Source organism: Lampris incognitus, chromosome 13, assembly GCF_029633865.1.
Source record: "Lampris incognitus isolate fLamInc1 chromosome 13, fLamInc1.hap2, whole genome shotgun sequence".
Taxonomy (NCBI): domain Eukaryota; kingdom Metazoa; phylum Chordata; class Actinopteri; order Lampriformes; family Lampridae; genus Lampris; species Lampris incognitus.
The window spans coordinates 13423073-13444211 of record NC_079223.1 but is presented as its reverse complement, the minus strand read 5'-3'; the positions used below and the strand labels follow the sequence as shown (position 1 = coordinate 13444211).

General features: G+C 44.7%; 1 protein-coding gene across 1 annotated transcript in view; it reads right to left on the bottom strand.

Moving 5' to 3' along the window:
• The window catches only part of LOC130123149 (regulating synaptic membrane exocytosis protein 1-like), a 148027-nt gene that overhangs the window by 87828 nt on the left and 39060 nt on the right, over positions 1–21139 (bottom strand). The window contains exons 3-4 of the mRNA XM_056292278.1: positions 17787–17997; positions 16490–16501 (exon numbers count right to left, since the gene is read on the bottom strand). Coding sequence (XP_056148253.1) covers positions 16490–16501; positions 17787–17997 — 223 coding nt within the window. The remainder of the gene's footprint in view (positions 1–16489; positions 16502–17786; positions 17998–21139) is intronic.

Below are 21139 nucleotides of genomic sequence, written 5' to 3'. Positions count from 1 at the left end.
GGGAGCTATATTTACAACAGAAACCAGGCATGGACCAATAGACCCAAGCACATTTTTAAGCAAGGAAATTGGTAAAATATCTACAGGGCTTGAGGAAAGTTTCATATTGCCTACCAGATCAATAAGGTCTTGCAGAGAAATAGGAGAGAAACAGTCCAAAACTGATGACCAAGTTGGATAAAGCAGAAAAGGGAGTAGATAGAAGAGGGGATAATGCTAGCCCTAAGAGAAAAGCGCTATATAAATGCAATCCATCCATCCATCCATCTCTTACCTTATCCACAAAGAAAGACAGAAAGTTGCTGCAACCATTATTTGAAAAGACTGGCAAATCAGGAGGTGCAGGAGTGACACTGTTGTTGATGGTGTCAAAAAGGACTTAAGGGTTGCATTTACTGGAGGAAATTAGGTTAGCAAAGTAAGAAGCCCTCGCATCCTTAACCATGCTGTTAAAATCAGTCAAAAGGTCTTTGTAATGGAGACAGTGAACATGGAGCTTGGTGGAATTCCACAGTTGCTCTATCCCCCGAAATTTCCACCAGAAAAAAAACGAATAGTGTCACTTTCCAGGGGGATAAATTGACAGAAGGAACAAGTCTCATTTTACTAGGAGCCACTTTATCCAAAACGGCAGTGCAATAAGTATTAAATGAGAGGACCAAGCAATCAATGTCAGTGTGAGAAGACAACACTGTGCTTGGGCCAAAAGCTCCAGAAAACTTTAAGATGCGATTTAAGATACGAGAGCAATTTACGCGTCTACTGGGCAGAGAATCTAAATTGAAAGACGGGTTGAACAAAACACATTCACGGTCATTAACATGTAGCTCCTCAGGGCAAATAGAATCAATATTTAAACCAAGCATAAAAACAAGGTTCAAAGTATAACTAATGTATGTGGGACCAGACACGTGTTGAATACAATTAAAAGACTCAGTGACATTTAGAAAATCAGCAGCAAAGCTACAATTGTCATCAACATGAACGTTAAAATCACCAACGATAATAACTCTGTCCAACCTAATGATAGATGATAAAAACAAAATCACTGAATTCAGACATAAAATAACTATTAGAACCAGGGGAATGGTAAATTAAAATACAATAATACAGTTTTGAATGACCAACTTTGGTTATCTGCAGTTAAAATGAGTAGAAAGCCCTAGTGTTCACTGTTCATTCCCAAAGCAGTTCCTGAAAACCACAGTGAGTTCTCCACCCCGGCCTGAGGTCCTTGGAATGCTGATAAAAGTACAATCCAGCAGGCACAGTTGGATTAGGGGGCTGTATTCCATGCTGCTCTGCCATGCTGCTCTCGATCGGAAACGGGAAATCCAAGCCTTATGAAAAATAATAAATTGTTCAATATAATGGCTTTATTCGCAATGGAGCGAGCATTTATCAGTGCCATCCTGAGGGGCACAGACCCACTGCTAGCAATAACAGCGGCCTGAGCCAAAGGGTGCAGGTACTGAGAGTCTGATCTGCCATGCACAGCAGAACGTCTCAAATAGGGATTTGAACCAGTAAAGGTGTTAATGCCAGGAGAGGACAGTGGGGGGGGGGGGGGGCAAGCGATCAATTAAAGTGACTCTGATTAACCCCAAATAAAGCTCAGCTGTACCTGTACGACCTTCTTGGTTGCATCCAACTGCAAAAGCCATGATCCACAAAGAAATTAAAAAGCATGGACAGTATCTCATTGTTGAAAGGTATCGATAAGGAGAGGGCTACGAAAGAATTTCCAAGGTATTAGATATACCATGGAAACCTACAAGTGGAGAAAATATGGAACAACAGTGACATTACCAAGAACAAGACATCTCTCAAAAATCGATGAGAAGACGATGACAAAACTGGTCAAGGAGGCCGCCAAGAGGCCTACAGCAACATTAAAGGAGCTGCAGGAATTTCTGGCAAGTACTGGTTGCTCCCTACAAGCGACAATAATCTCCCATATTCTTCATATGTCTGGGCTATGGGGTAGGGTGGCAAGATGGAAGCCTTTTCACACGAAAAAGAAAAAAAAAACACATCCAAGCCCGGCTAACTTTTGCAAAAAGACCAGTCTCTCAAAACCTTGTGGAGAAATGTGTTATGGTCTGATGAGACCAAGATTGAACTTTTTGGCCATGATTCCGAAAGGTATGTTTGGCCAAAAAACAACACAGCACATTACCAGAAGAACGCCATACCACAGTGAAGCATAGTGGTGGCAGCATCATGCTTTGGGGCTGCTTTTCTTCAGCTGGAACTGGGGTTATAGTCAAGGTGGAGGGAATCATGAATGGCTCCAAATACCAGTCGATTTTGGCAAAAAAAACCTTCAGGCGGCTGCTAGAAAGCTGACGATGAAGAGGAATTTCACCTCTCAGCACAACAATGACCCAAAGCATACATCCAAATCAACAAAGGACTGACTTCACCAAAAGATCAACATTTTGGAATGGCTCAGCCAGAACTGAGACCCGAATCCAATAGAAAATCTGTGGGGTGACCTGAAAAGGGCTGTGCACAGGAGATGCCCTCGCAATTTGACGGATCTAGAACTTTTTTGTACGTAAGAGTGGGAAAATATTGCCAAGTCAAGATGTGCCAAGCTAATAGACTCTTACCCAAAAAGACTGAGTGCTGTAACTAAATCAAAAGGTGCTTCAACAAATTATTAGTTTAGGGGTGTGCACACTTATGCAGCCAGGTTCTTGCAAGTTGTTTTCCCCCTAAAAGGTTTCAGTTTTTTTTTTTCACATTTCATAGGTTGCAATTTCACATTAAAGGTGGAAAAAAATTCTGACATGATTTATCTTGGTTTCATTTTTTTACATCACAAAAACCTGCCATTTTAACAGGGGTGTTAGACTCTTTATATCAACTGTAGTGTTCATAAGCCATGTCTAGCTACCAGAGGAAAAAAAGATCCATCAACAAAAAACAACAAAAGAACGAGCTTATTTCCAAAGCATGAAAAATACCTCGACTGCAGTGTGACTGCTGTCTGTCCCCTTATAGCAAAGATGATCTCTGACTTGGCCCTCAGAATTGACAAAAGAATAAAATCTATCTTCAATATATAGCAATGAGGAAGATCACTTTCTCTTTCTGGGGAAAAAATACACATGCCCCCATGTCTTCCCATAAAAGATTAGATAAGATTAGATTGTTTTATTAGCCACATGTCCAACGCTCCCAATAAATATCAATCATTAATCTTTGTCGTGCCTTCAGCTTGTCCAAAATGCTCCTGCCAGATTTCTGACTGCCGAACAAGGGACCACATTACCCCTGTGTCGATCTCTATTCAGTTGCTTTAGAATTGATTCAAGGGGGGGGTGTTGATTTAAGGTTTTATTGATGATTTTAAGGTTTTATTGTTTGTTTTTAAAGATGCTATGAATTGTTTTTCACTGATTATCAGTCTCAATTATCAGCCGATATATCAGCAATTTACATGTTAATCACTCCACTTCTGTGTACTTTCTGTCTGATGTCAGAAAATGGAATCTAATTCAGCATTTCAAAAATGCAATATCTAATACTGGGATTTTTGTGAGTTAAAATTTAATTTCTGACATCAAACATTTAATTCCTGATATAACTGATCTCATGTGCTAAAGCGTGCCCCCAAACTGCCTTTGTAAACAGCAGCAATGCATCATGTGACCACAGTGAGACACCCTGAGATGAGGTTGAGTCTATGCGCGCAAGAGAGAAAAAAACGAGAAAAAGAAACGGAATAACGTTTGCTCAGATGAAATCTAGGACACCAGGGCCCTTTGTGTGTTTGTTTTGCATCCTGCTGCATCAGTGTGTGTGTGTGTGTGTGTGTGTGCGCGCGCGTGCGTGCGCGCGCGCGTGTGTGTGTGTGTGTGTGTGTGTGTGTGTGTAATGATCTGAATGATCCAATGGTGAAATCGTAGAGTTCTTGTAGCGGGGTGCTTGTTTCCTGGGCAGAGCACCATATTCTCTAACAACACTGACCTCGTGCTCCTGGCTTCCACATGAAGAGCATAGCAAGTCAGCGTCGTAAAACTTTCAGCAACTGACCTTTGCTGGCCTGTTGCACTTTTGGCCTCTTTATTGTAAAACATATACCATGTTCTTTTCAATAGATGTACACAGAAGTTGTACATGATCATTTATCTATAGTTTATTCATATTCAATTTCATCATACACTGCTCGATATGCTGCTGGTGGCATGTATTTAAGTATGTATGCATGTATGTATGTATGTATAGTACATTATGAATTCTGACAACAAAAGAAAAATTCTTTGTATGTGTAAAAGCGTACTTGGCGGGCGTCTGGGTAGCGTGGTGGTCTATTCCATTGCCTACCAACACGGGGATTGCCAGTTTGAATCCCCAAATTACCTCTGACTTGGTCGGGCGTCCCTACAGACACAATTGGCCATGTCTGCGGCTGGGAAGCCGGATGCGGGTACATAATAATAATAATAAATTAAACTTATGTAGCACTTTTCTAACACTCAAAGTTGCTTTACAATAAACGGCGGTGAAACAAGACAACAGATAAACATGTCCTGGTCACTGCACTAGCGTCGGTCAGGGCGCCTGTTTGGGGGGGGAGGGGGAACTGGGGGGAATAGCGTGATCCTCCCACATGCTACGTCCTCCTGGTGAAACTCCTCACTGTCAGGTGAAAAGAAGCGGCTGGCGACTCCACATGTATCGGAGGAAGCATGTGGTGTCTGCAGCCCTCCCCAGATCAGCAGAGGGGGCGGGGCAGCGACCAGGACGGCTCGGAAGAGTCGGGTCATTGGATGGGTACAATTGGAGAGGGAAAAAAAAAAAGGGGGGGGGGTAATAAAAAAAAAAGAGTACTTGGCCAGTAAAGTCTGATTCGGAATATTTTCAGTACTGGTTTCCTCCCACAGTCCAAAGACATGTAGGTTAGGGGAATTGGCCGTACTAAATTGTCCCTAGGTATGAATGTGTGTGTGTGTGTGTGTGTGTGTGTGTGTGTGTGTGTGTGTGTGTATATATGTGTGGGCCCTGTGTGATGGCCTGTCTCCCCGCCTGCCGCCCAATGACTGCTTGGATAGGCTCCAGCATCCCCGCGACCCTGAGAGCAGGATAAGCGGTTCAGATAATGAATGGATTACTGTGGACATTCTTACCAGTAGGTGCAAGTAGCAGAGGTCAGAGGTCATTGACCTTCTTGGGCGCACCAGCAGCCACGGAAGCAATCTAACCTTGACCACATGGTTATTAAGTTTGTTATTAGCTTTCTTATTAGGTTAATTAAACACTATCATCATATCCTGTGAAAGGATGGAAGGAAAAGACTGGTGTAAGATACGCAAATCCATTTCACAAGGAGCAGTGAAAACCTCAGTGGGTTTTTTGGGGTTTTTATTACCCCTTGTCATTTGTCTTAACCTTGCTGTGTGTGACTGTGGATTACATAGACACTTTGTCACTGTATTATTAATCTTGTCATATGGTAAGGGCATCAGTATATCTGCTACAGAAATGATCAAATAGTGAATCACAGCTGAAAATGGTTGAACATACTACACAGTATGTGCTTCACAGCCATATGAGCTACGTTTACATCCAATTGTTGAACAAATTAAAAGAGAACATTTCAAGAGTCACAAAAAATGAAATGTGAATTAGGTGCATTTCCATCACATCTGTTTTAGGGAATAAAACCGTGATGGTAGTTTTATGTCTCCTATGTTAAATCTCCACACTTCATCATCCAGCACAAAGATGGACCAGTTAAGAATCTTTAAAGTGATTAAATTCTATTTGTGTTTTATTTGTTGCTTGACAAAAGTGTTTCCATCACCAATTTTTAGCACCTATTTTTTTTGGGGGGGGGGGTTGCCCCTTCTTTCTCGCCAATTGCCCCATTATCCCACTCTTCCGAGCCGTCCCGGTCACTGCTCCACCCCCTCTGCTGATCCGGGGAGGGCTGCAGACTACCACGTCTCCTCTAATACACGTGGAGTCGCCAGCCGCTTCTTTTCACCTGACAGTGAGGAGTTTCACCAGGGGGACGTAGCGCGTGGGAGGATCACGCTATGCCCCCCAGTTCCCCTTCCCCCCCTGAACAGGCGCCCCGACCGACCAGAGGAGGCGTTAGTGCAGCAACCAGGACATGTACCCGCATCCGGCTTCCCACCCGCAGACACGGCCAATTGTGTCTTTAGGGACGCCCGACCAAGCCAGAGGTAACACGAGGATTCGAACCGGCGATCCCCGTGCAATGGGATAGACCGCCACACCACCCAGAGGCAGCACCTAAACTCTTAAATAACTAAAGCAAAAACAACCTCAAACATTTTTTAGATACTGAGGAAGTTTCATGGAATTTTGCCATTTCCATCCAACTTTTTTAATGCAATACTTCATGATGTGCAAGACATGTTTTGCAGGAAACATGGCTGCTGTTTATTTACCATGTCAACAAAGACAATGAACTGGAACAGGAAAATAGATATGCTATGTTAGATGACTTGTGCTCTGCAGGCTGGTGTAGAGAGGGCTTCATAAAGCCCATACACGCTGCGATGGCTGACATTAATGCATACTTCTTCCTCTCCGACAATGTGTGTTTCTTGTCTTTGTGAACCAGATGAAAAAACATTCCCATTGCATGTATATGGGATTTTTGGGTTATTCTTTCCTCTGGAGTGTGTTCTGTCACAGGGTTAATGTCCAGTTAATACTATCTGCTGAGTTGTTGTTGTGAACTCTAAAATGCCATCATCTCCACCAACCTCCGTTTAAGGTTTGATCTGTTTTCCTCTCTCTCTCTCTCTCTCTCTCTCTCTCTCTCTCTCTCTCTCTCTCTCTCTCTCTCTCTCTCTCTCTCTCTCTCCCCCCCCCCCCCCACAGTGAACATGCCAAACTGTCATGTAACACGGCCCACTTCCATTAGACTCCCACTCACCGCCACAGATCAGTCAATGGGCCAAAAACCAGCAGCTGTCCGTGTCAATCATAGGTGAGACAAATGTTGTCTTTTCCCAGGGGGGCAGAACCAGGAAGTGCTGTTAACCGATGACAGCTTGACGTATGGCACGGGCGGCACATAAGGGTGGGGGCCATCTCTCAGAGCATCTATAAATCCAGTGCTAAGGACGACGGACTGCCACGAAGGAGATTAGTGTCCACAACAGCTAATGAGGTGCTACATCAGCACGGCCTGACATCCGCTGCACGATACATACATACACACACACACAAGTATTCATGCACACATGCAAGGATGTTGAGACATGTATGAACAGAAGCTCACATCAGCAGTCATCCATTGTCCATAGTCATGTACAAAGACTGACAAACTAGCAAACTGGAATGTGACAAACTGCAGCATTGAAAAAAACCAAATGTATGTTGCAATGCAGAGCAAAGAGAGATCACCTGGCAAACAGAAACAACCCATTGAACACTGGACCTCATTTAGAAGTCTACGTCCATCTGTTTCCTGATGAAACTGCATGTGGCTTAGCCTAGCTAGCTAGCTCTCACTTAGCACGGTCATTACTTGGCTAAGCAAATGCTAGTTTTAGCTCAAGCGGCTGAAAATGAAATTATATTTTTTGTAGAAACTAATGGCCAGTGACCGTGAAGTGACTCTTAGGTCAGCCCTAATGGAGGACATGCGGTCTCTAAAATTAGGTATGTTAATCGCCATTATTAAAGCTGCCACACTTGGAAATATTGTTGTTGAAATGCTGTTGAAACATCTATCATACGCAACCCAGCTACATATTAGACGTCTATAAAAATGTTTACTTTTAAGCCAAAAATAGCCAAGCTGTAGTAGCCTAACGGTATTTTCACCTGCAAATCACCTGAAAATTATCAGTGGGAAACATCTGTGAACTTTCTGCAGTCATTGCTGATGGTTCCCTAGCCCATACACTTCTCTGACAAACCCTCAGTGTGGACGGGACGAACAAAGCCATCCTGTTTGTTTGGTTGACATAAGCGACTGTCATGGTCACTATTGTCCCTCTGAAGTCAAGAAACTCACAATTTACTGCACACGAACAAAAAGCCCTTGAAGGGTTATTCCTTTAATCACTGACACACAAAAACGCACACAGAAGCTACGTATTTGCTGTTGTCCTGTACTGTGGACATTACACACCTATAAAATTATCAATATTAAAATGTACTTAAATTAATTATATCTGGGCATACGACCAACTATAAATATGCCCACAAATGTCAGCTCCATCTTTAAACCCAGGATGTTGGCTTTGATTAAAACAGGCTGGGCCAGTGTTTCTGCCGTTTCCTGATAGGAGGACAGGGTCAAGCCCCGCCTCCTCTCTCTCCCCCACTCTCTCTCTCTCTTTTTTTTTTAAGGTGGTGCACAGTGAGTCAGAGAATAGGGCATGTTTAGGGAAAAAATGAGGAAGCTGCTGTGTGATTATAGGATGAGTGGATGAGTGTGTTTTGGGGGAAAGGTGTGTAACACGTCGTTGTTGCATTTCCCTTCATCACCACTGCATGTCTCCGGTGAGCTCACATCCATTCCCAGTACAGTAAAAGTGTCAGGGAGTGAAGCGGGGCAAGGGAATGTGTTGAGAGAGAGCGAGAGAGAGAGAGAGAGCAAGAGAGGGAGAGAAGGTGTATCAAATTTCAAAATATCTGCATGTAAAAGAAATATGACATCTAGTTCCCTGTTAGATGTGCTGAGATTCTGACAAATGCACCGTGTAAAACATCGTACAACTGCCCGATTGTTGCATGAAATAGTAAGCGATCCTCGATCCTGTATGTCACAAGATGCATCAGGTATGTCTTAAAGACTTTGGCGATAAATCAGTCAGCTGGACCTGCCGACAGATTACACAGGTCCTCGGTGTGTTTTTCCGAGGCTGTTTCATTGTTCATATCCTCGTGGCAGTTTCAGTCCCAGCATAGCTGGATTACTGTATAGGCAAAGTGGGCACATGCCCGGGCCCTGGAGTCAATTGGGGTCCTTGGCCTTGAGATTTTTCATTATCTATTTTTTTTAAATGTGTCAAATATTTTTATTTTTAAAATGTTGGCGAAGCTAACTGTGATTTTGAAAATGTACTATGATTATGAAATTGCATGAATAACTTGTAAATTAGCAGATTAAATCACGTAATGTCAGGTTATAGGTCAAATGTCAATTTCACGGTTAACATGGAGGAACGTGCGCTTAGCAGGCCGGCAAAGCGTAAACTCAAAAAAGAAAAAGAAGCTAAACATGCCGCTTTAGTACAACAAATACCCTCTATTTCAACATTTTTCACCAAAAACAGGTGGAAGGTGATGGTGTTACTGTTAGAAGCGGTGCCGGTGCTATAGCGCTGACTCCTGGGGATGACCCGGATGCTAATGCCTGCACTGCTAGCCCAAGTTCACAGGAAGACTGTAGCATTAAGACGTGTGGTGGTGGTGGAGCAGCACTGCCTCCTACTTGCACCACAGTGGATAATGCTAGTGCTACCAGCCCGGGCACAGAGGGAAGTTGGCGGCGCCCTCTCACATTGCCTGTGGATGAAAAAGATCGCCGGTTGGCCAAAAATGAACCTGACCAGAATGTGGCACATCAGAGGGGGGACGAAGACTACTCCTGCTGTGAGACTGTTACGGCTCCTGCATTGTGGGGAAATACATCCAGTGACAAAAGAAAAACGAAAAATAAAAATAAAATCTGCCAGGGAGAATGCTCCTTTTGGTAAAAGTCCAGGATTAAAAATGAACCAAGGACAAGAATGAGACAGACACCTGAATAGGCTGTCACTCATGGCCATTGAATCAGAACTCGTACGGGCGTTGGACTTGGACGTCTTGATCAATGACTTCTCGTCAAACAAGGCCAGAATAAAGTCGGTGGTTAAGGCAAGATATTTTTCACAGTGGTTGTGCGTTGTCTCCTAAAGGTGTATATACTGTGCTATACATGGCATGTATAGAATGAAACAGACACATTCCAACACTCATTTGAGAAAATGCATTTATGTAAGTAAAATGAGACTCTTAATTTCTTGTGCAAAGATGCATTAGATGGGTGGTATGGTGGCGCAATGGTTAACGCGGTTGCCTCACAGAAAGAAGGTCCTGGGTTTGAACTCCAGGTTCGTCCAACCTTGGGGGTCAGCCCAGGTCATCCTCTGTGTGGAGTTTGCATGTTCTCCACGTGTCTGTGTGGGTTTCCTCCGGGTGCTACAGTTTCCTCCCACAGTCCAAAGACATGTAGGTTAGGTGAATCGGCCATACTAAGTTGTCCCTAGGTGTGAATGTGTTGGCCCTGTGATGGACTGGCGGCTTGTCCAGGGAGTCTCCCCGCCTGCCGCCCAATGACTGCTGGGATAGGCTCCAGCATCCCACAACCCTGATTAGAATAAGCAGCTCTTGACAAGAACAGAGGTTATGACATCTTCTGTGGAGCGGTTAGCGTGGTATGCAAACTGGAGAGGGTCTGGAGTGGAGGGCAGTCTGGACTTGATGTGCTTCATGACCAGCCTCTCAAAGCACTTCATGATGATGGGAGTCAGTGCAATGGGGCGGTAGTCATTCTGGCAGGACACAGGGGACTTCTTTGGCACTGGTATGATGGTGGTAGACTTGAAACACATGAGGAAGACTGCAGGGGACGGCGAGATGTTGAAGATCTCATCAAGGACATCTGCCAGCTGCTCAGCACAGTCTCTGATGGCTCAGCCTGGGATTCTGTCTGGACCCGCAGCTTTGTGTGGGTTGACTCCGGAGAGGGTCTTTCTCATGTCATCTGCGGTCACCTGCAGAACCTGGTCACCCATCAGGGATGTAGTCTTCACCACCGGCACATTGTTCAGTCTCTCATATCATGCGTAGAAGTCATTAAGTGCATCAGTGCATACCTATGTGAATGTGTTAAACAGTTTCATAACTATGAATATATGTGCAAACACTCTCTAGAAAAGCCATTTCACCTGTGTGCCGTCTTGGAAATTCTGCTGGACATTAAAATCTTGACCAACAGGACTGTCTACGGGGACTTGTCAATATCTCCAGTTCTGAGACACATATTGCATTTCATATTTAGGAACACTATTAAATGGAGTTTTACAGTTTGTTCCAAAGGACTGTGTTTTCACAAAAAGATTTTACAAAAAGAGGCCTTTTTTCCACTTCACTGATGCTTGTATGCATACACTGTCCACCACCTCCAGAATCACTGAAATTAGCACAGGATCTGTGATAAATAACAGGACTATGGCAGCATGAATCTGAGTGTGTGATTGATGGATTTTCTTTATGATATGCCAACGAAGGCCAGTTTTGCTGACAGTATGACATCACACGGTTTTCTCTCGTCAGTGCCGCCATCTTTAGCTTTCAGTCTGTCCTATTCAACTGACAGAGTGCACTGTCTCTACTGTCACTTAAACTGTCTCTGGTTGGTGTACAGTGAATGTGTTTGATTGTATGTGGGCACATATCAGTGAGTACTTGGACAGATGTGTGTGTGTGTGTGTGTGTGTGTGTGTGTGTGTGTGTGTGTGTGTGTGTGTGTGTGTGTGTGTGTGTATCAACACTTCATGCATGCGGGTGTGTGCAGCAATAACTGGAAGAAAGATGGACCCCTTTAGACTTGCGAATGAGAGACGGACGCAGAGTGCGACACAGCCGCTGAGAGCGGGGATCAATAGTAATCATGAGACTCCGAGACGTTAACGACAGACAACACATCACTCTGGCTTTTCTGCTCCGCTCCGCCTGAACACAACTGGGACAAAGAACAACACGCTGCTCTACAAACCGGAGCAACAGCAGACATGCTCAAACATACCCCGTCATCCTGAAAAACACACCTAAAGCATTTCGGACCTTTTTTCTTTTTTCTTCTTTGGCCAGAGTGAGTAAATTAGACAGGGATAATCTTCCAGATTATAGTTGCTTTGGCCACTGTGCTTCGAGACAGGAGCTGGATGAAGGAATAAATGTTGCCTGATAATATCTGGGCTGAGGAGAAGAAAAAGATACAGAGGCCCATTAAAATCCAATGTAAAGAGCCAACACCACACCTAAACTTCCATGTCAGGTTTGATAGTGGGGATCCACCAACACCGACACTGGTATCAAATATCAGGCAGATACTGAGTTAAAATATTATGTGGGTATTGTATTGTGCCCGAGAGTTCACCCAAGAATAAAATCTAATACCGAAAGCCACAAGCGACATGTCATAAATAAAAGAAAGAAGGCTTGATTTACTGCATTTTCAGCACATGGAAGCCTGTGTTTCTTTAGTGGTGGGGAAAAACATGGATTCTTTGTCTATTTTGCCCATTGACCTCAAACTAATGATCTAAATCTGCAGTTTTCAGTAAAAGTAATGGACCACATCCACACTCAGTATCGCATGGTACTTAAAGATTCATACTCAGGGGGCGTCCGGGTAGCGTAGCAGTCTATTCCGCTGACTACCAACACGGGGATTGCCATTTTGAATCCCCGTGTTACCTCAGGCTTGGTCGGGTGACCCTACAGATACAATTGGCCATGTCTGCGGGTGGGAAGCCGAATGTGGGTATGTGTCCTGGTCGCTGCATTAGTGCCTCCTCTGGTCAGTCAGGCTGCCTGTTCGGGGGGGGGGGGGGTAGCATGATCCTCCCACACGCTACGTCCCCCTAGTGAAACTCCTCACTGTCAGGTGAAAAGAAGCAGCTGGTGACTCCACATGTATCGGAGGAGACATGTGGTAGACTGCAGCCCTCCCCGGATCGGCAGAGGAGGTGCAGCAGTGACCGGGACGGCTCAGAAGAGTGGAGTAATTGGCCAGATACAGTTGGAGAGAAAAGGGGAGACATTTTCTCTAATAAATAAATAAATAAATAAATAAAAGATTCGTACTCAGAATTGATATTGGCAATGAAAAGGGGATTATCGGTACATCCCTATTTAGCAAAATGTATCTTTCAATCAAAAGCATTCATACTGCTACAGGCGTTTTTATAAGTTCATCATTCCTGCACTAGAAAAGTGTCTAACTTTTGATTGCTGCAGAGAAAAACATATTGTAAAGTCATTGTTTATTGTAATTTCTTAATCTGGGCTGCTGTTAATGAAAATATCCATCCATCTATCCATTATCCAAACCGCTTATCCTGCTCTCAGGGTCGCGGGGATGCTAGGCGTTAACAAAAATATGAAAAACTGAATAGCCGGTATCAATCAAAATCATACGATGTGATGTGATATTGTTGTGTGAGAACGCTGCAACATTTTTAAGGTACATTTGGCTTATAAGAGGTAAATTGTCGACATTCAGGAAGTCTGAATTATAACATGAGAAACCTCTGAACCACCCCCCACCGAAACACCGTCTGGCCTCAAACATATTAATTAGAACGTGTGCTTGTGTGTTTATGCCTTTGTGTAAGTGTGTGTGTGTGTGTGTGTGTTTGTGCATGTGTGTATGCATGTATATACAAGTGGGTAAAAGAGAGAGCAAGAGAGAGAGCGAGAGAGAGAGCGAGAGAGAGAGAGAGAGAGAGATCTTCCTCGCCCTCCCAGGAGGAGGAATCGAGACTTCAAACAGCTTTTTTCCTGGGAAACACTTTAACACAAACACGTATCCTTCCATCCAGCAGGGCTTGCACAAAACCACAGATAATGAGCCCTGAATATATGACACGCCGAGATGACAGACCTCGTGCATCACTTAACACTTCAGCAACTACCTCTTCTTTTACATACAATGCTCATATGAACTGGTGAAGCAAAAAGATGTGTCTAAGAAAACTACATGGCATGTGAGAACAATATATACTTTTTACAGCAATATGGAACCTGTCACTGCTGCGGAGGAGAACAACAACATAACATCCATGATCAGAGTTACTTCTGAGAGCGAGAAAGCAGGGAACAGGTCTGAAGCCTCATGCAGGCCTGGCTGAATTATAAGGCTGAGCAGTTTCACTTATTTTGAGTGCTTCTTTGTGTTTGACTGGAATCCAAAACGGGCACAGTAACTTTGGCACTTTTGGACCAGGGAGCCAGGCAGGATTAATCAATCCCGGCATAATTACATTAATTCCTGTCAGGCAGTAATTCAACCCAAGCCATTCAAACCAAAACTACAGAACTTCATTTCACCAAAAGTTTTCTCGTTGGGAGCGGCCGATGGCTGCAAGGAGCTTTAGCAGGGAGCGCAGTGCGGCCGACAGCTGTGGCGTCTGTGCCCCGCCAAGTAAAGTCCAAGTGCCGCTTTGGCAGCTGCCCCACAGGAACCCGGCAAAGGCCGAGTCAGGTCCGAAAACCTGACATTAACTACACGACGTGTTAAAAGCCCATCCAGGGGGAGCGGTTTTGTTGCGGTATCATGTTGAATGATTACACTTAGGCGAACAGCACTCAAAATGACGACAGAACTTGTTGAAAAAGAAACACCGGCAAACATGTCCCTGAATGCCCCCGTCACTGTTCTCAATACAAACTCTGTGTTCTTCATCATGTCACTTCACCGAGAGGTGCCGAATGACTACAAGGTGGCTCTGTGCCCTGCCAATCAACGAAGACCCCCCCCCCCCATCAAAGATGGTTTGGCTGAATACGATCCACATCTGGCTATCCCTTCCACTGTTCCTTCATTTCTGAGCATCCCTCCAGCATCTCAAATGAATGGGTAAGATGGGGCTGAGACACGGCTACATGGCTAAAAACACACTTTAAGACTCAATCTTCATCAGTGTTCTATTGTTTTTTTTGTTGGTTTTTTCTCCCAATTGTATCAGGCCAATTACCCCACTCTTCCAAGCCATCTCAGTCATTGCTCCAGCCCCTCTGTCGATCCGGGGAGGGCTGCAGACTACCACATGCCTCCTCCGATACATGTGGAGTCGCCAGCCGCTTCTTTTCACCTGACAGTGAGGAGTTTCGTCAGGGGGGACATAGTGCGTGGGAGGATCACGCTATTCCCCCCAGTTCCCTCTCCTCTGAAGAGGCACCCCTGACCAACCAGAGGAGGCGCTAGTGCAGCGACCAGGACACATACCCACATCCAGCTTCCCACCCGCAGACATGGCCAATTGTGACTGTAGGGATGCCCGACCAAGCCGGAGGTAACACGGGGATTCGAACTGGAGATCCCCGTGTTTGTTGGCAGGCAATGGAATAGATTGCTACGCTATCCAGATGCCCATGTTCTATTGGGTTTTGCTTTTTTTAAGTTCTGGAAGGTGCTACGTCCAAATACTATCAACTCCATTAACTAATAAGGATGCTCAAATCTCAGCTTTATTCAATTATTCTAGAAGCTTCTGTAGCTGTGAGGCTAAAGGACGCTGACTGGTCGTGTTGGCTGAACAGGACTCAATAGAAACCGATGTTTGAACACGTGTGTGTGTGTGTGTGTGTGTGTGTGTGCATCTGTGTGTGTGTGTGTGTGTGTGTGTGTGTGTGTGTGTGTGTGTGTGTGTGTGTGTGTGTGTGTGTGTGTTATGACATCACTCGGAGAATAAAGAGAATACGGTTCAATTTTTTTTTTTTAAATATAAGTCATATGTTAGTCACAAACGATATATTTCTTTCTAGTTTAGACAAAACTTTATAGAAATGAGCAAAAATATAAAACAATAATTCAGTAAAATTGTGACGGTGTGTAAGTTTTTGAAATTCACTTATTGGCCCCAATTCGTTTTACACTAACTTCACTTCGAGCGTCCCTAGTGGCCACATTCAGAGTAGCGTATCTTTCATTCAAGCTAAAGTACCTTTGGATCAACCATGACTTAACCAACCATGTGGTATTTGGACCAGTGGACAGGCAGAGGTCTGGGACTGGCTTGCAGACTGGTGTGGCTGTCGGCACCAGGGGCTTGCACAGATCACACCGCTCTAATACAACACACCACATCTTCTTGTTAGTCTCTTGATAGAAATGTGTCATTTTGCTAAAAAACTTCTGCTTAGTTTTGAGTATACTGCCAGCTTTAACACCTCGCTTCACCAGCCCGAGCCCAGTCCCACAGGCGAAACGCTCATATACAACTTATTTACAAAATCCCTAAACAAACTGACTGGCAATGTGCTAACACATACATACTGTACGATGCATGCCAAGGCATAGATGAATGAGGATGTGATTGAGGACATTTGCGCATAACCCCGATCTACACTAAACGTGGATTATAACACTTAACAGCCAGGAAGGATGGGCCTCGGAATAAATAGCACGACTCTGGACGGTGAAAGAGTCAGACCAGGAGAAACTAATAAGCGGTTGGTTTCAGATGCTGCCAAGGGAGCATAAAAGACTCTGCGTCGTCCCTGAAAAGGGAACATTGACTGAGTGCCAGGCACCTTGATGAATTGTTATTTGAATAATAAATTTAGACACACTGTGCCAGAACACTACTCCTCCCAGATGTCCTTCTTCCAAAGAGTACCTTAACCAACTTACAGACAGACAGACGGACAGATGGACAGATACTTAAAGGTTTTTGGGAGTGATGATGTGACTCAGGTGAAACAAAATACTCACCACCTTGTCCTCCTGCAGCCCAGTCAGCCATCCATGTGTAATAAAAGCAGAGAGAGAGACAGAGAGTGAGACAGGGAAGTAAATAAAGCACATCATTAATCCTGCACTGAATTTAGATATCGGTGTTTCCAGTATATCTCGCAGCATCAGGACCAAGTATTGTGGATTAAACATATGCATCATGCGAAGTGTTTGTATGTTTGTGCACATCACTGCACGAGTAAATGTGTTTCAGCAAGTATGTGTGTGTTTCTGTGTTTTTTCTGTGTTTGCTTGTCTATGTTCATGTCAGTGTGCATGCATGCATGTAAATGTATGTGTATAAATATGCAACGTATTCACCAGGTGTAAGTGTGTGTGTGTGTGTGTGTGTGTGTGTGTGTGTGTGTGTGTGTGTGTGTGTGTGTGTGTGTGTGATTATGTGGCGTTGTTAAAGGTCACACTACAGATGAAGAAGATGAGTGGTAGATGTCACACTTCAGAAGACCACCATCACACACATACACACACACACACACACACACACAAACACCCCTGTGGCGTGTGTATAGGGCAGCGCTGGGAGACTGAGACATAGAGGGAGACCACCCCCCGGTCCACAGCCCAGCTTAATGCCCAGTTAACCTTTACCAGTTCCTCCCTGTGTCACACACACACACACACACACACACACAAATACTGTGCATATGTACACATGAATGAGGGCACCCATACACAGATCTGCCTACACACAAACAGATGCAGGTGCACAAACACATCAGTGCCACAAGATTCATCTGTATGTATGAACCACCCCCCCCCCCACACACACACACACAACGGTCACACCATGATACACTCTGAGTTGTAACACCTCTACACCTGAACAAACCCTGTGGTATGAATAGCGTGTCCTCTCACATGCAAATATGTGCAACATGCCGTAATGTTCTGTGAAAGTGTTTGTGCACATTATTGTGTGTGTGTGTGTGTGTGTGTGTGTGTGTGTGTTTTTGATGGGACGGTGATACCTTCTTTTACAACACCTACCCCAGGAGTGTGTTTTGTTACCCTTATAAAACATTTTCATAAAACATAAAACTTTTCATAAAACATTGTTTCATTCCATTTTCCGAACCACTTATCCTGCTCTCAGGGTCGCAGGGATGCTGGAGCCTATCCCAGCAGTCATTGGGCGGCAGGCAAGGAGACACCCTGGACAGGCCGTCAGACTATCACAAAACATTGTTACTCTGTCTAAATATTTCTCTAAAGTGAGCAAAAGATTCAAAATGATGCACAAATACCCCCCCCCCACCGTGTTGGAGCGCAGGGAGACTCGCCCTCCACAGCGGGCACAGAACTTGGTCTGACAGTACGAGCAGAGGTTTCCGCAGCCATTGGCAAACTTGGTCTTGTGGCAGATGCCGCAGGTCGGCGCATCGTCCCGGTGCGTGCCCGCCCCCGCCGCAGCCGTGGCCTGACGCACCACCGTCTCCCTGTAGCTGGACAACTGCTGCTGGATACCCCTGGAAAAATAAAACATGAGCGGGGAAGAATATTCAATCGTTTGGCACTTCAGAGTTGACTTCAGAGTTATGACTGTAAAGAAGAGAGACAGAGAGAGACACACAGAGAGACAGAACTACCACTCTCTCAGCCATATCCTAACCCAGATTAAGTCAAGCTTACTTGTATTAAATCAGTTATTGTCCCAGATGGCCTCACATTTACATCACATTCACACTACAGTAGGGCTGAAATGATTCCTCAAGAAAGTTGAGTAAATCAATTCGTTTAATCCATATTACTATATACAGATCACTGTGTTTCGCAGAGATGATTACACGTGATGTGAAGAAGACGTGATTTGATGGCACAGATTGCAAAATGGAGAAAGAGAGAAAATAGCGAGGTGTGAAGAGAGGGGACAGGCCAGAGAAAATGACAAAAAGTGTCCACAGATGGGATCATTTCAACAGTGTGTCTATTGTAAAACCAAACTTGCCTACCATAACAGCACGACGTCAGTGCTTCAGCATCTTAGCAGAAAGCATCCAGTCTACATCCAGCCCACAGAGCGGACCCGACACAAGCTAACGTTAACATTAGCATTTAACATAAGTCAATATCATTGCTAGTTGAGATGAAGGCTAGTAAACCTAGGTCGTCCATCAGGACGCCCCGAATAGGGTTTGGTTGTGCACATTTGTTTAAAGCATGGGGCACTACTCCACATGCAGCTCTATGGTTCTCCGCTAACTGGAGATTTTGTGCCTTTCCATTGTCAAGTTGCATTGATCATCTGCAAAGCCACAATGTGCCCTGGTCCATAACATCAGTCTATCGATGAATTAAAGTTTCAAGATTCTTTATTTGTTGGACTAGACTGCCATACCACCCGGACACCTCCAAATCAAAATAGATATTTAAGTTGTTTTTTTTCATCACATATGCCTTGTGCAATGGTGCAGAGTGCAAAGATGCTGGAATAAATATGTTAGCAGGTTACTTATACACATGAGGTAGGTTGACATGACAGAATATGCATGTATATGTACAATATACAGCATATACAGTGTGCTTAGATTTATTATGACAATGTTAAGTGTTCGTCAGAGTGACAGCCTGCAGAAAGAAACTGTTCTTGTGTCCAGTTGTTTTGGCATACAGTGCTCTGTAGTGCCTACCAAAGGGAAGGAGTCGGAACAGCTTGTGACCAGGGTGTGATGGGTCTGCAGTGATGGTGCCTGCCTGTTTCCTGACTCTGGAGATCCAATGATTTTTCTCTGCAGTCCAGACTGTCTGTTGTAGTCTATTCCTTTCCTGTTTGGTGGCCGATCCAAACCAGACGGTGATGGATGCGCAGAGAACAGACTGGATGATTGCAGAGTAAAACTGAACCAGCAGTTTCTGAGGCAGGTTGAACTTCCTGAGCTGACGGAGAAAGTGCATCTTCTGCTGGGCCTTTTTGATGATTGTGACTGTGTCAGACACCCCCTTAGTTAATGGGAGATTGTAGATCCCAGAAACCTGAAGGTTTCCACAGAAGAGACAGTGCTGTTGAGTATAGTGAGGGGGGCAGTGTTGGGGGGCTCCTCCTGAAGTCCAATGTCATCTCCAAAATTTTGAGTGTGTTCAGCTCCAGGTTGATATGACTGCATCAGATGGCCAGCTGTTCAACCTCCCTTCTATATGCAGAATCGTCACCATCCTGGATGAGGCTGATGATCGGTGTGTCATCTGCATACTTCAGGAGTTTAACAGATGGGTCTCCTGAGCTGCAGTCATTTGTGTAGAGGGAGAAGAGCAGAGGGGAGAGCACAGATCCACGGGGAGTACCAGTGCTGATTGTTCGGGTGCTAGATGTGACTTTCCCCAGCCTCATCTGCTGCCTCCTGTCTGTCAGCAAGTTTTTGATCCACTGACAGGTGGGGGCTGGTAGAGTGAGCTGGGTAAGTTTGGAATGGAGGATGTTTTGGACGATGGTGTTTAACAATGGGAGTTATGTCACAGCACGCCAGTGAAATGCCAGCATGGATGACTTAGGCTTAATGTCAAAGAAAGTAGTACTAGTATTAGGAGTAGTAAATTTATTCATTCTTATTAAATATAAATAAATAAGATGGCTGGGTGTCCCTCCAACTTTCAGCTGAGTCAACCTGTACATTAAGACCGTCAAGCTCTGCTTACCAGTTTCATCGGTGGTGGAAGAATTCAAAGCCACCAAGGCAAAAGCAGTCAGGACACTGCTACTGTCTGAGGATGAAAAAGTCAGACACGCTAAAAAGACCATGAAGTGTGGTGGGAAGTGGAAGCCTCAGGAAGCAGTGAGGAAGGTGGAAGCATACTGAAACCATCAGGAGATCATTAGGGTAGTCTGTCAAGGATGGCTAGGACTTGGAAACTACAACGCCAAAAGATGGAGTAAGGCCAATGCTAAAAGCAAGAGAGGACTCATGTAGCAGACGGTCCAAGAGTCAGCAGAAGAAGACCACCGCGTAAAAGCAGTAGGGCTCGCCTGCCAGGAACAGTGGATGCAATGGGACCAGGCACTTGAACAATTGTTGTCCTGGAAGGAACTCTAGGGTACCGACCAGGGCAAGTTGACCTTCCTCCTGTGTGCTGTGGCTGACCTCTTGCCAACTCCAAATAATCTAAAGATCTGGGGCAAAGAAGATGACCCATCCTTGCAAGTAGTGTGGAGCAACCCTTTGCGCCCAGAATCACATCTTGACTGGATGTCCCAAAGCACTGGGAAAAGGCCGATACAGGTAGAGGTACGACAAGTCCTTACAGAACTGTAGAGGGTCAAAGCCAATAAACACCAGGCATTACCACCTGAAGTTGTTAATTTCCAAAAGGAAGAAGATAAGGCTCCTTGGGCAAGAACAACTGCCAAGAACCTGTGCTCCATTTTGCATCAAGCTTCCAACTGGGAGATGAAAGTGGACCTGAAGAAGAGACTTGTCTTTCTGGAAGAAGTGGCAGTAACCTCACTCCAACCAGAAATGGTTCTTCTATCCAGCAGCACAAAAACTATCTTAGTAGCCGAACTCACAGTGCTCTGGGAAGACGGGCTAGCCACCTCTCACCAACAGAAGAAAGCTAAGTACCAGGATTTGATTGATGAGGCTCTCGTCAAAGGATGGTATGCAATCTTATTTCCCA